The sequence below is a fragment of the Nycticebus coucang genome, chromosome 20 (assembly GCF_027406575.1).
Source record: "Nycticebus coucang isolate mNycCou1 chromosome 20, mNycCou1.pri, whole genome shotgun sequence".
Taxonomy (NCBI): Eukaryota; Metazoa; Chordata; class Mammalia; order Primates; family Lorisidae; genus Nycticebus; species Nycticebus coucang.
In genome coordinates this window covers 47825512-47844272 of record NC_069799.1, presented here as the reverse complement: position 1 = coordinate 47844272, position 18761 = coordinate 47825512, and the positions used below count along the sequence as shown (strand labels likewise).

The window sequence follows — 18761 nt, the reverse complement described above, 5'->3', positions numbered from 1 at the left end:
AAAAATATGTTCCATCTCCATCCATGTAAACATGAAAGAGGTAAAATCTCCATCTTTCTTTAAGGCTGCATAATATTCCATAGTATACATGTACCACAATTTGCTAGTCCGTTCGTGGGCCAATGGGCACTTGGGCTTCTTCCATGACTTAGCAATTATGAATTGGGCTGCAATAAACATTCTGGTACAGATGTCTTTGTTATATTGTGATTTTTGGCCTTCTGGATATAAACCTAGTAAAGGAATTATAGGATCGAATGGCAGGTCTATTTTTAGGTCTCTGAGTATTCTCCAAACATCCTTCCAGAGGAACGTATTAGTCTGCATTCCCACCAGCAGTGTAGAAGTGTGCCCTTTTTTCCACATCCACGCCAACATCTCTGGTTTTAGGATTTTGTTAGGTGGGCTACTCTTACTGGGGTTAGGTGATATCTCAAAGTAGTTTTGATTTGCATTTCTCTGATGATTAAGGATGATGAGCTTTTTTTCATGTGTTTGTAGATCGTGTGTGTGTCTTCTTTAGAGAAGTTTCTCTTCAAGTCCCTTGCTCACCCTGAGGTGGGATCACGTATTCTTTTCTTGCTAGTATGTTTGAGTTCTCTGTGGATTCTGGTTATTAGACCTTTATCAGAGGTAAACCTGCAAATATTTTCTCCCATTCTGAGGGCTGTCTGCTTGCTTTACTTACTATGTTCTTGGCTGTGCAGAAGCTTTTTAGTTTGATCAGGTCCCAGTAGTGTATTTTTGATACTGCTTCAATTGCCTGGGGGGTCTTCCTCATAAAATATTCACCCAGGCCGATTCCTTCAAGAGTTTTCCCTGCACTTTCTTCAAGTATTTTTATAGTTTCATGTCTTAAGTTTAAATCTTTTATCTAGTGAGTCTATCTTAGTTAATGGTGAAAGGTGTAGGTCCAGTTTCAATCTTCTACAGGTTGCCAGCCAGTTCACCCAGCACCATTTGTTAAATAGGGAATCTTTTCCCCACTGAATGTTTTTAATTGGCTTGTCAAAGATCAAATAACGGTAAGTAGCTGGATTCATCTCTTGGTTCTCTATTCTGTTTCAGACATCTAGTTCTCTGTTTTTGTGCCAGTACCATGCTATTTTGATCACTATCGATTTATACTACAGTCTCAGGTCTGGTAGCGTGATTCCTCCTGCTTTGTTTTTATTGCTGAGTAATGTTTTGGCTATTTGGGGTTTTTTTTCTGATTCCATATAAAACGAAGTATTATTTTTTCAAGATCTTTAAAATATGACAATGGAGCTTTAATAGGAATTGCATTAAAATTATATATTGCTTTGGGTAGTATAGACTTTTTTTTTTTAATTGTTGGGGATTCATTGAGGGTACAATAAGCCAGGTTACACTGATTGCAATTGTTAGGTAAAGTCCCTCTTGCAATCATGTCTTGCCCCCATAAAGTGTGACACACACCAAGGCCCCACCCTCCTCCCTCCGTCCCTCTTTCTGCTTCCCCCCCCAACCTTAATTGTCATTAATTGTCCTCATATCAAAATTGAGTACATAGGATTCGTGCTTCTCCATTCTTGTGATGCTTTACTAAGAATAGTGTCTTCCACTTCCATCCAGGTTAATACGAAGGATGTATAGACATTTTAACAATGTTGATTCTTCCCAGCCATGAGCCTCATATGTTTTTCCATTTGTTAACATCTTCAGCTATTTCTTTTTTTAAAGTTTCATAGTTCTCTTTGTAGAGATCTTTTACGTCCTTTGTTAGGTATACTCCCAAATATTTCATCTTCTTTGGCACTACTGTGAAAGGAATAGAGTCCTTGACTGTTTTTTCGGCTTGGTTATTGTTGGTATATATAAAGGCTACAGATTTATGGGTATTGATTTTGTAGCCTGAGGCATTGCTGTATTCCTTGATCACTTCTAAAAGTTTTGTAGTAGAATCCCTAGTGTTTTCCAGATATACGATCATATCATCTGCGAAGAGTAAAAGTTTGATCTCTTCTTGACCCTATGTGGATACCCTTGATCACCTTTTCTTCCCTAATTGCAATGGCTAAAACTTCCATTACAATGTTAAAGAGCAATGGAGACAATGGGCAACCTTGCCTGGTTCCTGATCTAAGTGGAAATGATTTCAATTTCACTCCATTCAATACGATATTGGCTGTGGGTTTGCTGTAGATGGCCTCTATCAGTTTAAGAAATGTCCCTTCCATACCAATTTTCTTAAGTGTTCCCGTCATGAAGGGATGCTGTATATTATCAAAAGCTTGTTTTGCAGCAATCGAAAGAATCATATGGTCCTTATTTTTTAGTTTGTTTATGTGCTGAATTACATTTATAGATTTACGTATATTGAACCAGCCTTGAGACCCTGGGATAAATCCTTCTTGGTAGTGGTGTATAATTTTTTTGATGTATTGTTGGATTCTGTTTGTTAGGATCTTAATTGAGTATTTTAGCATCAATATTCATTAGTGATTGGTCTGTAATTTTCTTTTCTTGTTGGGTCTTTCCCTGGGTTGGAGATCAGGTGATGTTTGTTTCGTAGAATGTGTTGGGTAATATTCCTTCTTTTTCTATATTTTGGAAGAGGTTTAGTTCTTCTTTAAAGGTTTGGTAGAATTCTGACGTAAAGGCATCTAGTCCTGGGCTTTTCTTTTTAGGGAGATTTTGTATAGTTGATGCTATTTCAGAACTTGATATAGGCCTGTTCAACATTTCCACTTCATTCTGGCTAAGTCTTGGTAGGTGGCGTACTTCCAGGTATTGGTCGATTTCTTTCAGATTTTTATATTTCTAAGAGTCGAGTTTCTTATGGTATTCGTTGAGGATTTTTTTAATTTCTGAGGGGGTCTGTTGTTATTTCATCGTTACCATTTCTGATTGATGGAATTAGAGATTTTACGCTTTAGGTTGGCCAAAAGTTTATTTTATTGATCTTTTCAAAAAAACCGACTTTTGGATTTATTGATCTGTTGTATAATTCTTTTGTTTTCAATTTCATTTAGTTCTGCTCTTATTTTGGTTATTTCTTTTCTTCTGCTGGGTTTGGGGTTGGAGTGTTCTTCCTTCTCCAGTTGCTTGAGATGTCCCATTAAGTTATTAACTTCCTCTCTTTCCGTTTTCTTGAGAAAGGCTTGCAGTGCTATAAATTTCCCTTTTAGGACTGCCTTTGCAGTATCCCAGAGGTTCTGGTAATTCGTGTCTTGATTGTTGTTTTATTCCAAAAATTTGGTGATTTCCTTCTTAATCTCGTCTATAACCCATGTATCCTTCAGCATAAGGTTGTTTAGCTTCCATGTTTTTGTATGGGTATGCAGGTTCCTGTTGTTATTGGGTTCAATTTTTATTCCATGATAGTCTGAGATGATGCAAGGAATAATTTCTATTTTTTTAAATTTGCTGAGGTTAGATTTGTGTCCTAGGATGTGGTCAATTTTGGAGTATGTTCCATGGGCTGATGAGAAGAATGTGTATTCAGTTTTGTTGGGATGAAATGTTCTGTAATGTTGTTAAGTCCAGATGTTGAATGGTTGAGTTTAAATCTAAAATTTCTTTGCTTAGCTTCTTTTTGTAGGACCTATCCAGCCCTGCTAAAGGAGCATTAAAATCTCCAACTACTATGGAACTGGAGGAAATCACATTGCTCATGTCTGTTAGAGTTTCTCTTATAAATTGAGGTGCGTTCTGGTTGGGTGCATAAATATTAATAATTGAAATCTCATCATATTGAGTATTACCTTTAATAAATATGAAGTGTCCATCCTTACCCTTCCTTATTTCGGTTGGTTTAAAGCCTATTGTGTCTGTGAATAGGATTGCAACGCCTCCTTTTTTCTGCTTTCCATTTGCCTGGAGTATAGATGATCATTCCTTCACCTTGAGTCTGTATTTGTCTTTTAATGTAAGATGCGATTCTTATATGCAGCAGATATCTGGCTTGAGTTTTTGTATCCAGTCAGCCAACCTGTGCCACTTTAGAGGACAATTTAAACTATTCACATTAATTGAGAATATTGATAAACCTTTTGAGAGTCCGGTGGACATTTTTAATCCTTTTGTGACTGTGGAAGTTGGAATTTGATCAAAATTTTCTGGGTGGGTTTACTTTTGTGGTGGAGGATTACACTGGTCTTTGTGGAGTTTAGGTCTGAGAATATCCTGGAGAGCTGGTTTAGTTATGGCAAATTTCTTCAACATGTGAATGTCATTGAAGTATTTACTTTCTCCATCATAAATGAAACTCAGTTTAGCTGGGTACAGGATCCTGGGTTGAAAGTGATTTTGGGGCAGCGCCTGTGGGTCAAGGAGTAGGGCGCCAGACCCATATGCTGGAGGTGGCGGGTTCAAACTTAGCCCTGGCCAAAAACCACAAAAAAATAAAAATAAAAAGAAAGTGATTTTGTTTTAGGAGATTAAAAGTTGATGACCATCCTCTTCTAGCTTGAAAGGTTTCAGCAGAGAGATCTGCAGTTATTCTAATATTCTTGCCCTTGTAGGTGATGGTTTTCTTTCATCTGACTGCTTTCAGAATTTTCTCTTTCATATTAAGTTTAGTGAAATTGATTATGATGTGTTGGGGGATGTCTTATTTGGATTGAGTCGTTCTGGAGTTCTGAAACTGTCTGCTATCTGAATTTCAGAATCTCTTGGCATGTCTGGAAAGTTCTCCTTCATAATCTCACGGAGGAGAGACTCTGCCTTGTGAAGCCAGTTCGTCGCTTTCCAGGATCCCTATGAGACGAATATTGGTTTTCTTCGAATTATCCCACAGCTCTCTGAGAGAGTGATCTGTTTTTGCCCTCCATTTCTCTTACTCTTTGACAGTTTGGGAGTGTTCAAAAGCTTTGTCTTCGATGTCAGAAATCCTTTCTTCTGCTTGCTCCATTCTGTTACTGAGGGATTCCACTGTGTTTCTCAGACCTTTGAGGGCTGCAACTTCTTGTCTCAGTGTGTCAAAATCTTTGGTCATTTGTCTTTGAATTCGTTGAATTCTTGAGATATCTTTTGGGTTACTGCTTGGAATTCTAATTCGATCTTATTTGCTATCCAGATTCTGAATTCGATTTCTGACATCTCAGCTATTTGTTTGTGCATGGGATCTTGTGCTGTGTCTGCCCCATTGACCTTTGGGGGACTTGATCTACTCTGATTATTCATATTGCTAGAGTTTTTTTGTTGATTTCGCCTCATGATTGTTTTTCACCATTGCCTGTGGCCATCCTCAGAGTTAGGGAGGTGTCTCTCCAAGATTAGACCCCAGCGTGATCACTCTATTATTGCTGGATCTTTGTAGGGAGTGACCCTGTGTAGTTCCTCTGGGGCTGCCCCAGCCAGGGAGTTCTGGTTGTGTAAACAGCTCCAGAGTGTGACACACCCGGATCTAGCAACAGGGCCGGAGGTGGTGTGCATATTCTGGGAGTGCCTCGCACCGAGTGACTTTGGCACAGAGAGGCCAAGGCTCCAGCAGTCTCTGGCCAGGAGAAAGGCTCTACACAGAGGCAAGGAGGGCTCCAGAGGGCACGCGGCTACCAGGGTACCTGGCCAGACGACCGGGCCAGTGTGGAGGCAGGGAGGGTACAGGAGGGAGGATGCAGGGTTGCGTGGCTCCTGCAATTCCTGGTCAGGGCATGCGGAGGCCCGGCGGACACAGGCTGTGGGTCGGGGGTCGTGGCGTAGCTCTTATGGAGGTCTGGGCAGCACCAAGCCAGGGAGTTTGAGGTTGCTATGAGCTGTGACACCACGGCATTCTACTCAGGGCAACGGCCTGAGGCTCCAGTGTGCCAAAACTGGTCTCACTCTGCCCCTGAGGGTTAAGGCTGTAAGGCAGCTCAGTCCCTGCCTTTAAGGCGCTCTGTCACTAGGTTCCTTCCTCCCATCTGATTCTTGCTCTGCGACCCTGAGGGTGGAGCTTGCTGGGGCAGTTCTATCACAATGGCTCCCTTTAGCCCACAGCCGAACACTGTTAGCTGCATCCGACTCAGCGGCTCAGTCTGGGGCCCTAGACAATGCCCAAAGTTCTCCGCACTCCTGCACAAGCTCTCCCCAAGGCAGTTTGACTGAGTGCCAAGTCCGAAAACACCAAAACAGTTCACAGGTAAGGCCTTTCTGGTTTGCAGTCTCACTGCTGCTTGTGCTTATGGCTGCCATTGGGATTAGGTTGATCGAACACATGCAACCACTTGCCAGTTTTCCACTGTTTTTGTCTTCCTCTTGGGGTCCAGAAGTCCCTTGCTGATTCCCTGTATCTTCAAAGGGGTGATTATAGGCAGATCCCACCAGCCAGAGATGCCTGGAGTCTTATCTCCCCAGACTCACTGTGCCCAGTTGCAGGGAAGCTGTTACTTGGCCACCATCTTGTTCCTGTCCTTTAGTTCTTTTTGGTCATTGTCTCAACTGTCTCATTTTCCTCTAGAAGCCGCTGCTCCGAATTCATCCTCAGTGCCAAATGCCTAATTTTTCCCAGATAATGGGTGAAATGTGCAAGGGCAATGAAAGCAAATGTTTGAAAATGTCTTGGAGGGATTTTGTTTTTTAAGTCTCTGCATGGGTTTCCTAAATAAAAGTAGTTTTAGTTTTTTAAAATTTTAGCTGTTTATTATATGGTAGAGCCTCCATAGTTGCTCACCTCCTGACACCGACCACCTGTTTAAGTTAACCTAATTTTCATAGACTGGACATGTACCCCAGGTATGTATCAGTACAGTAGGCCTTGTTCCTTATGTTGGCCACCTCTCTATGTTGACCACTTCTGTATGTTGACCAATTTGTCACAGTGTTTTCGATGGTCAACTTACAGAAGTTCTATTATATTTATATGTAGTGAAATGATTATAGTCAATCAAATTAACATATTAATCATCTCACATAGTTAATCCCAAGTACTTCTTTTTTTTTTTTTTTAATTGTTGGGGATTCATTGAGGGTACAATAAGCCAGGTTACACTGATTGCAATTGTTAGGTAAAGTCCCTCTTGCAATCAAGTCTTGCCCCCATAAAGTGTGACTTCTAATGGCATCCTTAAGAATCTTAATAGAGCTGTTCCAGAAGGCAGCAGTGTTACCTGTTAAATTATACATCGTTGGGCAGCGCCTGTGGCTCAGCGGGTAGGGCGCCGGTCCCATATGCTGGAGGTGGTGGGTTCAAACCCAGCCCCAGCCAAAAAAAAAAAAAAAAAATTATACATCGTACAGCATGTAGCCATTTCTCACCTCTTCCTACTTTGTTTGAATTGCTCAATTTTTAGAAGTCTCCTTGAAAATACTGTAGGTACCTCTTTAGGACAGTTTTTAAACTATAATTGCATACAGTAGGTATGCTCTTATACATTTTCAGTGTTAAAAGAAAAAACTATTTAATGGTAGTTTTGTTTACTGTTATGCAATCTATGTTAAAAATCCAAGACATAGGCAGTGCCTATAGCTCAGTGAGTAGGGCTCCAGTTCCATATACTGAGGATGGTGGGTTCAAACCCAGCCCCAGCCAAACTGCAACAACAACAAAAATAGCTGGGTGTTGTAGCAGGCGACTTTGGTCCCAGGTACTCTGGAGGCTGAGGCAAGAGAATCACCTAAGCCCATGAGCTGGAGTTCGCTGTGGGCTGTGATGCCTCGGCACTCTACCAAGGATGACAAAATGAGACTCTGTCTCTTAAAAAAAAAAAATCAAGTCATTTAGGAATCATTTAGAGAAAAATGAAGACCTGAGCATTCGTCTTTTTGCAATCCTCACAGAACTAATGAGAAGCTAGCAGAGGTCAGTACCAAACTGCTTGTGGAGAAACAGCAGACCAGATCTTTATTCACCACTCTTGCTACAAGGCCAGTCCTAGAGTCACCTTGTGTTGGAAATCTTAATAATGGTTTAGCTCTCAATAGAAAATATACTCCAAGAGAAAACTTACTGAACCCTACCTTGAACCCACCGGCTTCAAATAACAGCATGGAGAGCTACTTGACCAAGGTTAGTTATGTTATCTTTCTTCCTTTGAGTTTCATGTTTCTGATACAATTTTTATTTTTAATTTGGTGAAATATTGAATTGTTTAATTGATGTATGAGTGTTAAGTAAATGTCATAATTATCTGTGTTACTAAAGAAGGGAAACAGAAGTTTTACAGTTTTATGGGTCCCTGGAGCTATCATTTTCAGGAGACACCCATTTGTTAACTTTATTCAATTCAGTTTGTAACTAAACTGACACATTTTAAATTTCTTGAAAAGCTGCATTTAAGTTATTAGAAATCAAATATTATTGCCTAATAACTAAAGGTATACTTTGAGATAGTTTGGCTTAATTTTTAATTGATTTTAGTTTGGCTGTGGTTCATAAGACTTTTACAGTTCTCCTGCCCCATCTCAAATTTTCTACCCCTAAGCATAAGTGGATGATTGGCATCCAAATACCTCAGGAGATCATCAAAGTACCATCTCCAGCTTTTAAAATTTCAAATTAAGTAATAAACACATGTGAATGTTTATTATTTAAAGGAATTCAAGATAATTTTTTTTTTTTTTTTCTGAGACAGGGTCTTATTCTGTCACCCAGGCTAAAGTGCAATTGTACTATCATAGCTTACTGCAACCTAAAACTCCTGGACTGAAGGAATATTCCTCTCAGCCTCCTGAGTAGCTGGGACTAAAGGTGGACATCATGCCTGGTTGATTTTTCTGGGTTTTTTTGTAGAGATAGGGTCTCACTCTTTCTTAGGCTGGTCTCAAAACAATTGTAGAGTTGGAAAGGAAAAAAAAATCCAGTTATTTTTGACCTAGTTTAAGATATTTATCTAAGTTGTAAAAGTTACTTTACAACTTTTTGACTGGGGGCAAATTTTAAAAGCTGGGTGGTGCACACCTATAATCTCAGCTACTATGGGGGCTGAAGCAGGAGAATCACTTGAGCCCAGGAGTTCAAACTTGTAGGGCACTTTGATCATGCCTGTGAACAGCCACTACACTCCAGCCTGGGCAACATAGCAAGACCATGCCTCTTAAAAATAATTGAAAAAACCATAAAACATTTGCTTGAGCAAAAACAAATAGCAACTAGTTTTAATTGTGTATCATTATTAACTAAAATATCTATTTCAGTCAGTGCCCAGTGGCTTGCAGCTTTGATGGTGTATTCATGATCTTAATGCAGAGAAAAGTAGGGTGGGCCTGTGTGAAACTAGGCTTCAACCTTGTTTCTTTGCCTGACTTTGTGTCCTAAGAAATCACAGAACAAATCCAAGGTTTCTTAGACAGTATTGCTGAATAAAAGGGAACAAATTAAATGTTTATTTTAATAAATAAATTATAAGATCCTATTTAACTATTATGTTTTATCATCTTGTTAGCTTAGTTTTATTTAATTTTTCTGAAAAAATGAGATGATTAGGTCTAAAAGGTTCAAAGTTATGAAATTATACCACTGGATACAAAAAGCAAATGAATGCTAAATACTTCTATAAATTGTTAAGCATGATACAAATATAAAATGTTCTCATTTGTTCTTACCAGCAAAATCAGGTAATGATAATGAAAGAATGCATAAATGCAGATATGTTGCAAAGGAAGATTTTTTTTTTTTTACAGCCTGTGCTCTATTTTATTATTTCTTTCTTTTTTTTTATTGTTAAATCATAGCTGTGTACATTAGTGCAGTCAAGGGTACAATGTGCTGGTTTCATATACAATCTGAAATATTTTCATCAAACTGTTTAACATAGCCTTCATGGCATTTTCTTAGTTATTGTATGTAGACATTTGTATTCTGCATTTAGTAAGTTTCGTCTGTACCCATTCTAAGATACACCATAGGTGTGGCCCCACCAATTACCCTCCTTCCACCCCACCCTGCCCTCCCATCTCCTCCCTTGACCCTTTCCCCATATTCTTGTGCTATAGTTGGGTTATAGCCTTCATATGAAAGCTATAAATTAGCTTCATAGTAGGGCTGAGTACATTGGATACTTTTTCTTCCATTCTTGAGATACTTTGCTAAGAAGAATATGTTCCAGCTCCATCCATGTAAACATGAAAGGGGTAAAGTCTCCATCTTTCTTTGAGGCTGCATAATATTCCATGGTATACATGTACCATAATTTATTAATCCATTCATGGGTCAATGAGCACTTGGGCTTCTTCCATGACTTAGCAATTATGAATTGGGCTGCAATAAACATTCTGGTACAGATGTCTTTGTCAAAGGAAGATTTTTGATGAAATATTTTCCCTTAATTTTTTGGGGGGGAGGTGAAGGGTGTTTATTTTTAATATTTCCATATAAGGTGAAAAATAATAATTTAATAGTAGCCTGTATGTTATTATTGAATGAGGGAATTCTGTATTTTTATTTGTCTGGGTTGGCTATTGTCATTCATTTTACTATATTTTTCTAAACTCTTTTGAATTTTTCCCTCTTTAAAATGAAGGTTATTAGGAAGAATATACAGCACGATTATAAAGTCAAGGAATAAAACATTTCTGAAAGCACCGTATGATGATTGTTCTTGTTGGGGTTGTGGTAGGGTAGGCCGAAAATGCCACTCTTCTTCTCCTTCTGAAGGAGTTAGACAGATGGACATCAACAATTAGCTTTACTACTCACTCCTAATAACTAATTGGAGGATGGGGGCAGATGTGAATCACAAGGGACTTCTGAGTTCTTCTTCCTAGATAGGTACTTTACTACACAGTTATAAGTGGAGGAAACAGATGCCTGACACCTGTCCCAGGGTCAGGCTGCTACAGCAGAGAGGACAGCAGAACTGAATTCATGTTACTGTGGGTGGATGTATCTTTTCTTTTTTTTTTTTTTGAGACAGAGTCTCAAGCTGTCACCCTGGGTAGAGTGCTATGGCATCACAGCTTACAGCAACCTCCAACTCTTGGGCTTAAGCGATTCTCTTGTGTCAGCCTCCCAAGTAGCTGGGACTGCAGGTGCCCACCACAACGCCTGGCTATTTTTTTGTTGCAGTTGTCATTAATGTTTAGCAGACCCAGGCCAGGTTTGAACTCACCACCCTTGGTGCATGTGGCCAGTGCCATAACCACTGTGCTAGGGACGTGGAGCCAGGTGGATATATCTTTTCAAAGAAGAGATGCAGAGTCAAGCAGGCACATTCAGTGTGCTTTGCCCAAATCCACCTATCAGGTGAATCTTCTATCAAGAGGAAAGTCTAGAGAGTGTAAGTCCTTGCTGGGAAACGTGAGGCCAGGGAAGTGATTCTCCTGTCATTTCTACCTGGATTTAAATTATAATTATAATTAAGCCATGTCATCATATGTACCAACTAATGATGAGAAATTGGACAGAAGTGTGCTGCATGGAAAAAAAAAATCTGTTTTTGTGTTTTCAATTTTGCAGTAAATAATCCATAACATGGATAATTTATTTGTTGTTTTTGATTTGGGGAAGCCAAATTTTATTTGGAGAAGGTGAATAGTCTTTTAAGAAAGAATATTGTTAATTTCAGCTCGTTTGGTTCAATAAAATATTTTCTCCTTCAAGCTCCCTGTTCTGTGCTTTAAAACATTTGTGCTTTATCACTTTGAGTATATTGACTATTTCTAACAAAAGATATGCTATTAATTTCTGTTCATTACTATTATTGTTGTTATTATTATTATTATTATTATTTTGATAGTCTCAAGCTGTCGCCCTGCGTAGAGTGCTGTGGCATCACAGCTCACAGCAGCAACCTCAAATTCTTGGGCTTAAGTGATTCTCTTGCGTCAGCCTCCCAAGTAGCTGGGACTACCAGCGCCCTCCACAGTACCTGGCTATTTGTTTTGTTGCAGTTGTCATTGTTGTTTTAGCTGGCCCTGGCTGGGTTTGAACCTGCCAGCCTCAGTGTATGTGGCGGGTGCCCTACCCACTGACCTATGGATGCTGCCCCTTAATTTTTATTTATAGCTTTAGAACTTAAAAAATTAGAGAACTACTTTTTTTTTTATAGCTCATTACTAAATGTTACTGAGTTACATGATATACTATCATGTAACTCAGTAACATTTATGTATGCATTTTCTCTTAGTTATATTTAAAAATCTGCATATTTAAGTAACTGGCATAGAACTTAAGGTTTAGTAAGACCTTTCTTGCCCTGTAGCTAATTGTTTTTTGACCCCAGGCACGCTATAATCTCTGAGCCTATGTTGGCTCTTATGTAAAATTAAGGACTTTGATTAAAGCAGTGACTTTTGTACTTTTAAATTTTCCTTTATATACAATAGAAATTTCCTTTTTTAAAAAAAGCAATTGCATGAAACCACATTATATAAATCAGATAGAAATCTAGCTAGCTAAAGGAGGGATGGGGATTCTGAAGTTATGACTTTTTATTCCTTAATCCTGCAGTGTCCTGTTCGGAGCCTTAGATTTCTGATGTACATAGTTTGAAAACCACCTGTTAGGAGTGCATCCTTCTCAGTAGCTAAAATTTGGTGGGTACGTTGTTCTCCTGTATATAATTTTCCCGCCTTCTTATACAGTATTTAGACAGGGAAGAGTTAAGTTGCAGATGTGCTCCCCTTTTTATGTTGTATTTCAAGCTACCTCCACTCTCTGAAACATACTCTCTATCTGGAAATAAACAAAAAGGCCACAGAGAATAGAGGAGCATTTTTTATTAGAAATAGCTTATGTATTTTACTCCATATAGAGCAAATATAGCTTTTGATTTAGTATTATGCATAAAATGAAGATTAGCAATCTGTTAAGCTTTTTTATTTCCTTTGGCAATTTTCAGTTTCTCCTAAGCTATTGCTCTGCACACTTCAAAAGCCACTTTCTACACCCTTGTCTGAGTAGGACAGTAATTGATGTCATCAATGCATTTTTCTCTCCTTTTTCCATCTGTAATGTGTGCCAAGCACTATATTAAGTCATTCAACTAGAGATAATTCTGAATTTCTATTAAGAGAAATATGAGGAAAATGTTTGATTTAATGGGAAAGTATACATGAAATGAAAGGGACTTTTAAAACGTATTTAACATTTGCTAGTTTCACCTGTGAAAGGGTAAAGCAGCCCCTCCCAGCAGCCAGGACTAAACTGGAGCCATCAATACTCTAGACCCTTTAGCTCATCTTCCGGGTGCCCCTCCTAGAAAAACTCCTTCCCTGGGACCTGGGTCTATCCCTTTTCCCTCTGAGCTTTTGTACCTGACCTAGTATCTTTCACAAAGGCAGTTGTCCTCAGCAGTCTTTTTCTTTTCTTTTTTTTTTTTTCAAAAGTTTTAAAATTATTATTATTTTTTTTATTTTCTTTTTATTAAATCATAAACACAGATCATTTATATATTAATGCATTTATGGGGTACAATGTGCTGATTTCATATAGAATTAGGAACTCTTCCTTCATGGCTAGTAATCTGAAGATTTGTTGTTTTCTCTTAACTAGCTTGAATTTTCCATAATTCTGTTGTTTTCTTTTTCAAAGATAGGTAAAAAATCCTTCTCTAGCTTGTCATGCAGTGTCTTTTATGTTTTTTTAAAATTTCAGATTAATATGAGGGTAAGCATTCTTTTATGTGGTAAAGTATTCAAGGGTTTGTGAAAGTCTGGAGGAGAATTCATGCAAAGGGAGGCAACTCCAGGAGTGTAGTAGAGGCAGCTACTTCTCCCATGTGCTCTCTAAGAGTTAGGAGAAAAAATGCCTCTGACTAAATTTGTCGTGCAAAAAGTATTCTCCATCTAGAAAGGTAAGATTTCTTTAGTATAAAAGCAAGCAATCTTTGAAAAAAGTATTTCATTTCTTTCTAAATAAAATTTACATACAGTAGAACCCCTGTAAGTTGACCACCTAAGTGACTATAACAAACTGGTCAACACATGGAGGTGGTCAACATAAGGAACTGTTACTACTGTCCTGATATGTACATGTCTGGTCTGTGAAAATTAGGTCAGCTCAAAGAGGTGGTCAGTGTAGGGAGGTGGTCAACTATGGAGGTTCTACTGTATAAAGAAAGTTTTGCAATTGGTATATGAAGAGGTAATAAAATCTGTAACCCTTTGGAAGTTAATGTTTGGGAGAAGAGCTTTTAGGTGAAAAGATAGTAAGTGCGTTACATTCATACTTCCTTATTTCAAGCCATGTAGAAGTGTACATTTAATGTAGCATTTACTAATGGTAGAATAAGATTATTTCAATAAAGACTTCTCCTGTCATCTGGCATTGAGTTATTATTTTAAGAGACCTGTCTACTAATGCTATTGTCCCTTTACTCATTTTATAAAGCCTTTTTATTAATGTTATTGTCACAGAAATGTTATGGAAAACAGTTTCTCAAAATATTGGGAAACCTGTTAGACAAAATTTCTAAAGGTGTTGGATGTATTATCATTATCACTACAAAATATTTATGTTCAGTATACTATTTCAGACTCCGGGTCATTTTCTGAGAGAATACATTTTATAAGATTTTAATACAAACACTCTAGATGGGAATACTGTGACATAGTTTGAAATATTCCCATACATTTAATAATTAGGTAAATAATAATTGGTACTAATTTCTGAAAAGAAATCAAATTTTGAATTAAAGAGTTAGAGCTGTAAGTTGTTTTCCTTGTTTCTAGTTCTAGGAAGTCATGAATCAAAACAAGTTTGAAAACATGCTGTAATCTGTATTTATTCTTTTTTTCCAAGTAAATTTTCTGAAGTGTTTGTGTCCGTATGAATAAAGAAATATTCATCATAATACAGATAACATAATATTTTTACTTATTCTTCTGCCAGTAGAATTTTCACATGGCATTTTGGTAGTACCATTTTCTTCATGTATATATTTTAAGATTCTGTACTGAAAAGTTAATAGCATTAGTGCATACTTTGAAATCTTCACTTTCTAAAAGAGGTTAATGGAAACTTAATTTGAAGGAAAAAATACATTAAAGTGAAAAAACTGTTTAAACTAATATAAAGGACAGAGTTTTGCTAAGTAATGATATTCATTGCAAAATATGACTTGAATTATTTAACCATTTATACCAGTGGTTCTCAACCTTCCTAATGCTGCAACCCTTTAATACAGTTCCTCATGTTGTGGTGACCCCCAACCATAAAATTATTTTCCTACACCTGTATTTGTACAAGGTGTATGTGATGGTTTTAGGCGACCCCTGTGAAAGGGTCGTTCAACCCCCATAGGGGTTGCAACCCATAGATTGAGAACCGCCAATGTATACTAATAAAAGGAAACATCACTTTTCCTCTTCTGAAATGATGTACGTTCAATAGGCCAAAATTAATGGTATTTTTTAATTAGATTAATCTAAAAATCATTATACTGATGAGGTCTGTCCAGAAAGTATCCAACCAGACAGCATGAAAAATAGTAGTAACAAGAGCTGGATACTTTTTGGACAACCCTTGCATGTATTCTCTATTATCTAAAATTAAATAAGTAAGAATTTTAATGTCTTCCGTTTAACTTAAACATTATAAATAATATCTGACTTATTTCAGATGCAGCAGGAGTTGGAAAAAAACATAACTAGAGAACTAGAAGAAGGTATGTTGCCAAAATATGACTTAAATTTAGATTAATTGATTTCTGAAATAATAAATAGCAAATGGCATCCCTTTTCATTGTTTGCTAAATAGGTATTATGTTAAATATTTTTTCAGGGATGTGAAAACATAAACATTCATCATGAAGAGTATACTTATGCCTCATTTATCATGTTTCATAGTTTAAAAAAATCTTGAAAAGTCTATGTATCTCTTTATTTCTGGCTCTGTACTTTCTTCACTTCTGCCATCACTGTGGTACCTTCAGACAGCACACCAAAACCGTTCTCAGAAAACAAAGCCATCAACTCCTCAGGTTTAGAGCAGCGATTTAAAGCCAGAAGACTCCAGACTTATCAAGCAATACAGTAGAACCTCCATAGCTGACCTCCTCCCTACAATGTCTACCTCCTTAAGTTGACCTAATTTTCGTAGACTGGATGTGCACCACACGTACCTATCAGGACAGTAGGCCTAGTTCCTTATGTTGACCACCTCTGTACGTTGACCAGTTCGTTAGGATTACAGTTGATAAGCTGTCTCTTGACAAAAGACATTTTAAATCTCCAGTTCTTTATCTTTAGTTTACTTTTGCCCTCAGGAAAAGTTTCAAATTCCTTAGTGTGGAATAAAAACAGCCAAGTCAATTTGGTTCTTATCAAGTCTTTTGCCCTTTCCTGGACTCTGGCCCTTAGTTTTAGCATCACAGTAAACTAGACCCCTCAGAATTCCCCAGCGTCTTCCTTGCCTCCGGCTCTTTGCATTTGCTTCTTTTCTATGTCATACTTTTTCCTTGTCCTCAGGTATCAGCCTACATACTGCTTCTCCTCAAAAGCCTACAATATTGGTGCAAAACCGGGATAGGTGCACTTCTGTGTGTCCCAGTAGTGCCTGGTTTTATACCTGCATGGTATCTGTGACTGAGTGGAAATGGCCTGTGTGTCTGTTCTTTTCAGGTTATAAGATATGGTTGTTGAAGGTTAGACTATATCATCTTCATATTCTAATTCCAGGGCTTGTCATAGCACCTTGGCATTTGGTTGTTGGATAACGAATGAAGAATGAGAAAACCAAAAGCTCTGATACATAACCACAGTGATAATTAACTGATTGAACAACTAGGGCAAATTATTTTTAATAGTAATTTTGTATTATAGTTGTACATACATATTTTTCATTCTTGTTAATACCAATAAAGTTCTCAACTTTTTTTTCTTAACTGACTTTCACTTAGTTATTAACAAAATGCCTTAAAGAATGTAATTCTTTCTTTTTGTTTTTAGCCGCTGCTGAATTGGAAACTGAATCCTGTATAGCTTCTCCTGTGGGATCTACTGATGAATCAAATCTAAACCACGATCTAGTTTGGAAAGCATCACGAGAATATGTACAGATTTTACAGAAAAATTATATGCTCTGAAAGATCAGATTTTATTACTGGTCTGCTTATATGACATTTTAATTGTTTTTCATTTAATATATGACAAATGAAAATATTAAAGGAAAATATTTTTGTATTTATATGTCTGGTGAAAATTTATATAGTATTTTAAATGATGTTTCTTGTCCTCTTTAGCTGTCCTCTTTCATTTCTATCGAATGAAAACCAGTATTAGAGAGGTTTACATACTTAAATTGCCTAAATGTCAGATGTTTAAATAGCCAAACATCCACGTTAATATTTTGGTGGAGTTAGGCCAGGTGCAGTGGTGGCTCACACCTGTAAGCCTAGCACTCTGGGAGGCTGAGATGGGTGGATTGCTTGAGCTCAGGAGTTCAAGACCAGCCTGAGCAAGAGTGAGACCCTGTCTCTACTAAAAGTAGAAAAACTAACTGGGTGTAGTGCTGCACGCCTGTAGTCTGAGCTATTCAGGAGGGTGAGGCGAGAGGATCTCTTGAGCCCTAGAGATTGAGGTTGCTGTGAGCTATGACACCATGGCACTCTACCCAGAGTGACAAAGTGAGACTCTGTTTCAAAAAACAAAAAACAGACACACAAAACTTTAGTGGCATAATTGATGGCTTTTTTGCATTTTATAAATTCTATCACTATAGTGATATTTAGACACAATATTTTGGCATATATACTGGTAGTGTGGTCATTGTAGATGTCTATATGTATTACAATTGTTATAGTGCCTTTGAACTTACATAATTTCAGTGTTAAGCAGCGATTTTTATAGATCTTTCCTCATGGAAAAATAAGGTTTGCCTTAGGCTTTTTACCTTTCCTGTTAATTTAATTTATTTTTAATTATTTTTTTTAGAAAATCTTTTTTTATTTTTATTTTTTTTTTGAGACAGAGTCTTAAGCTTTCACCCTGGGTAGAGAGCTGTGGCATCACAGCTCACAGCAACCTCAAACTCTAGGGCTTAAGAGATTCTCTTGCCTCAGCCTCCCAAGTAGCCGGGACTACAGGTGCCCGCCAGAACGCCTGGCTATTTTTTGGTTGTAGTTTTCATTGTTTTTTTTGGCACCCGGGCTGGATTTGAACCCCCCTGGTCTGGTGTATGTGGCTGGTGCCCTAGCCGCTTGAGCTATAGGCACCAAGCCATGAAAAATCTTAAAATTATAGAAAAGCTGCAAATATAGGTACAAAAACTTATACCCCAAACCAATTGAAATCACTCCTGATTTCTTTAGTGGGTATTCCTGCAAGTCAGGACATTCTATATAATTACAATATAACTTTTCTGATTGAAAAGTTAACATTAATACTATCATTTAATCCTCATAGTCTTTTAAAGCTTTATTACATTCTTTATAATGTAATATTAATCCTCATAGTCTTTTAAAGCTTTATTACATTCTTTATAATGTCCTTTATAGCAAAAGGATCCCGTTCAGAGTCATGGCATTTAACTGTGTCTCTTAGACTCAGTCTAGACTAGTTCCTCTGTGTTTCCTTGACCTTCATGACTTGAATCTTTTGGAGATTAGAGTCTGATTCTGTAGAATATTCCTCAACTGGGTTTTTCTGATGTTCTATTATGATTAGATGTAGACCATACATTTCTTGGCAAGAGTATCACAGCCATGACTCTGTGATCTTCTCATTGCATCCTGCCATGTGATCTAAGGTTTGATTTTTCCAATTACTGGTGATGATAGTATTGGTTATTAATGGTGATATCTCCTGGGTTTCTCTGTTTGTAAAGTTACTTTTTCACCTTGCAGTTAGTCTCTTATGGGGAAATAATTTAAGACTATGTAAATATCTCTGTTCTTCATGAAACCGTATTTGTTTTATTTACTCATATCAGTATAGATTCA

General features: G+C 37.5%; 1 protein-coding gene across 2 annotated transcripts in view; it reads left to right on the top strand.

Annotated features, from left to right (window-relative positions):
• ANKRD26 (ankyrin repeat domain containing 26) overlaps positions 1-16980 on the top strand; it is a 93927-nt gene extending 76947 nt beyond the window's left edge. For both annotated transcript variants that reach the window (XM_053573138.1, XM_053573136.1), the window contains exons 32-34: positions 7723-7951; positions 15443-15488; positions 16771-16980. In XM_053573138.1, coding sequence (XP_053429113.1) covers positions 7723-7951; positions 15443-15488; positions 16771-16907 — 412 coding nt within the window. In that variant the 3' untranslated portion in view covers positions 16908-16980. The remainder of the gene's footprint in view (positions 1-7722; positions 7952-15442; positions 15489-16770) is intronic.
• Positions 16981-18761: the final 1781 nt, after the last annotated feature.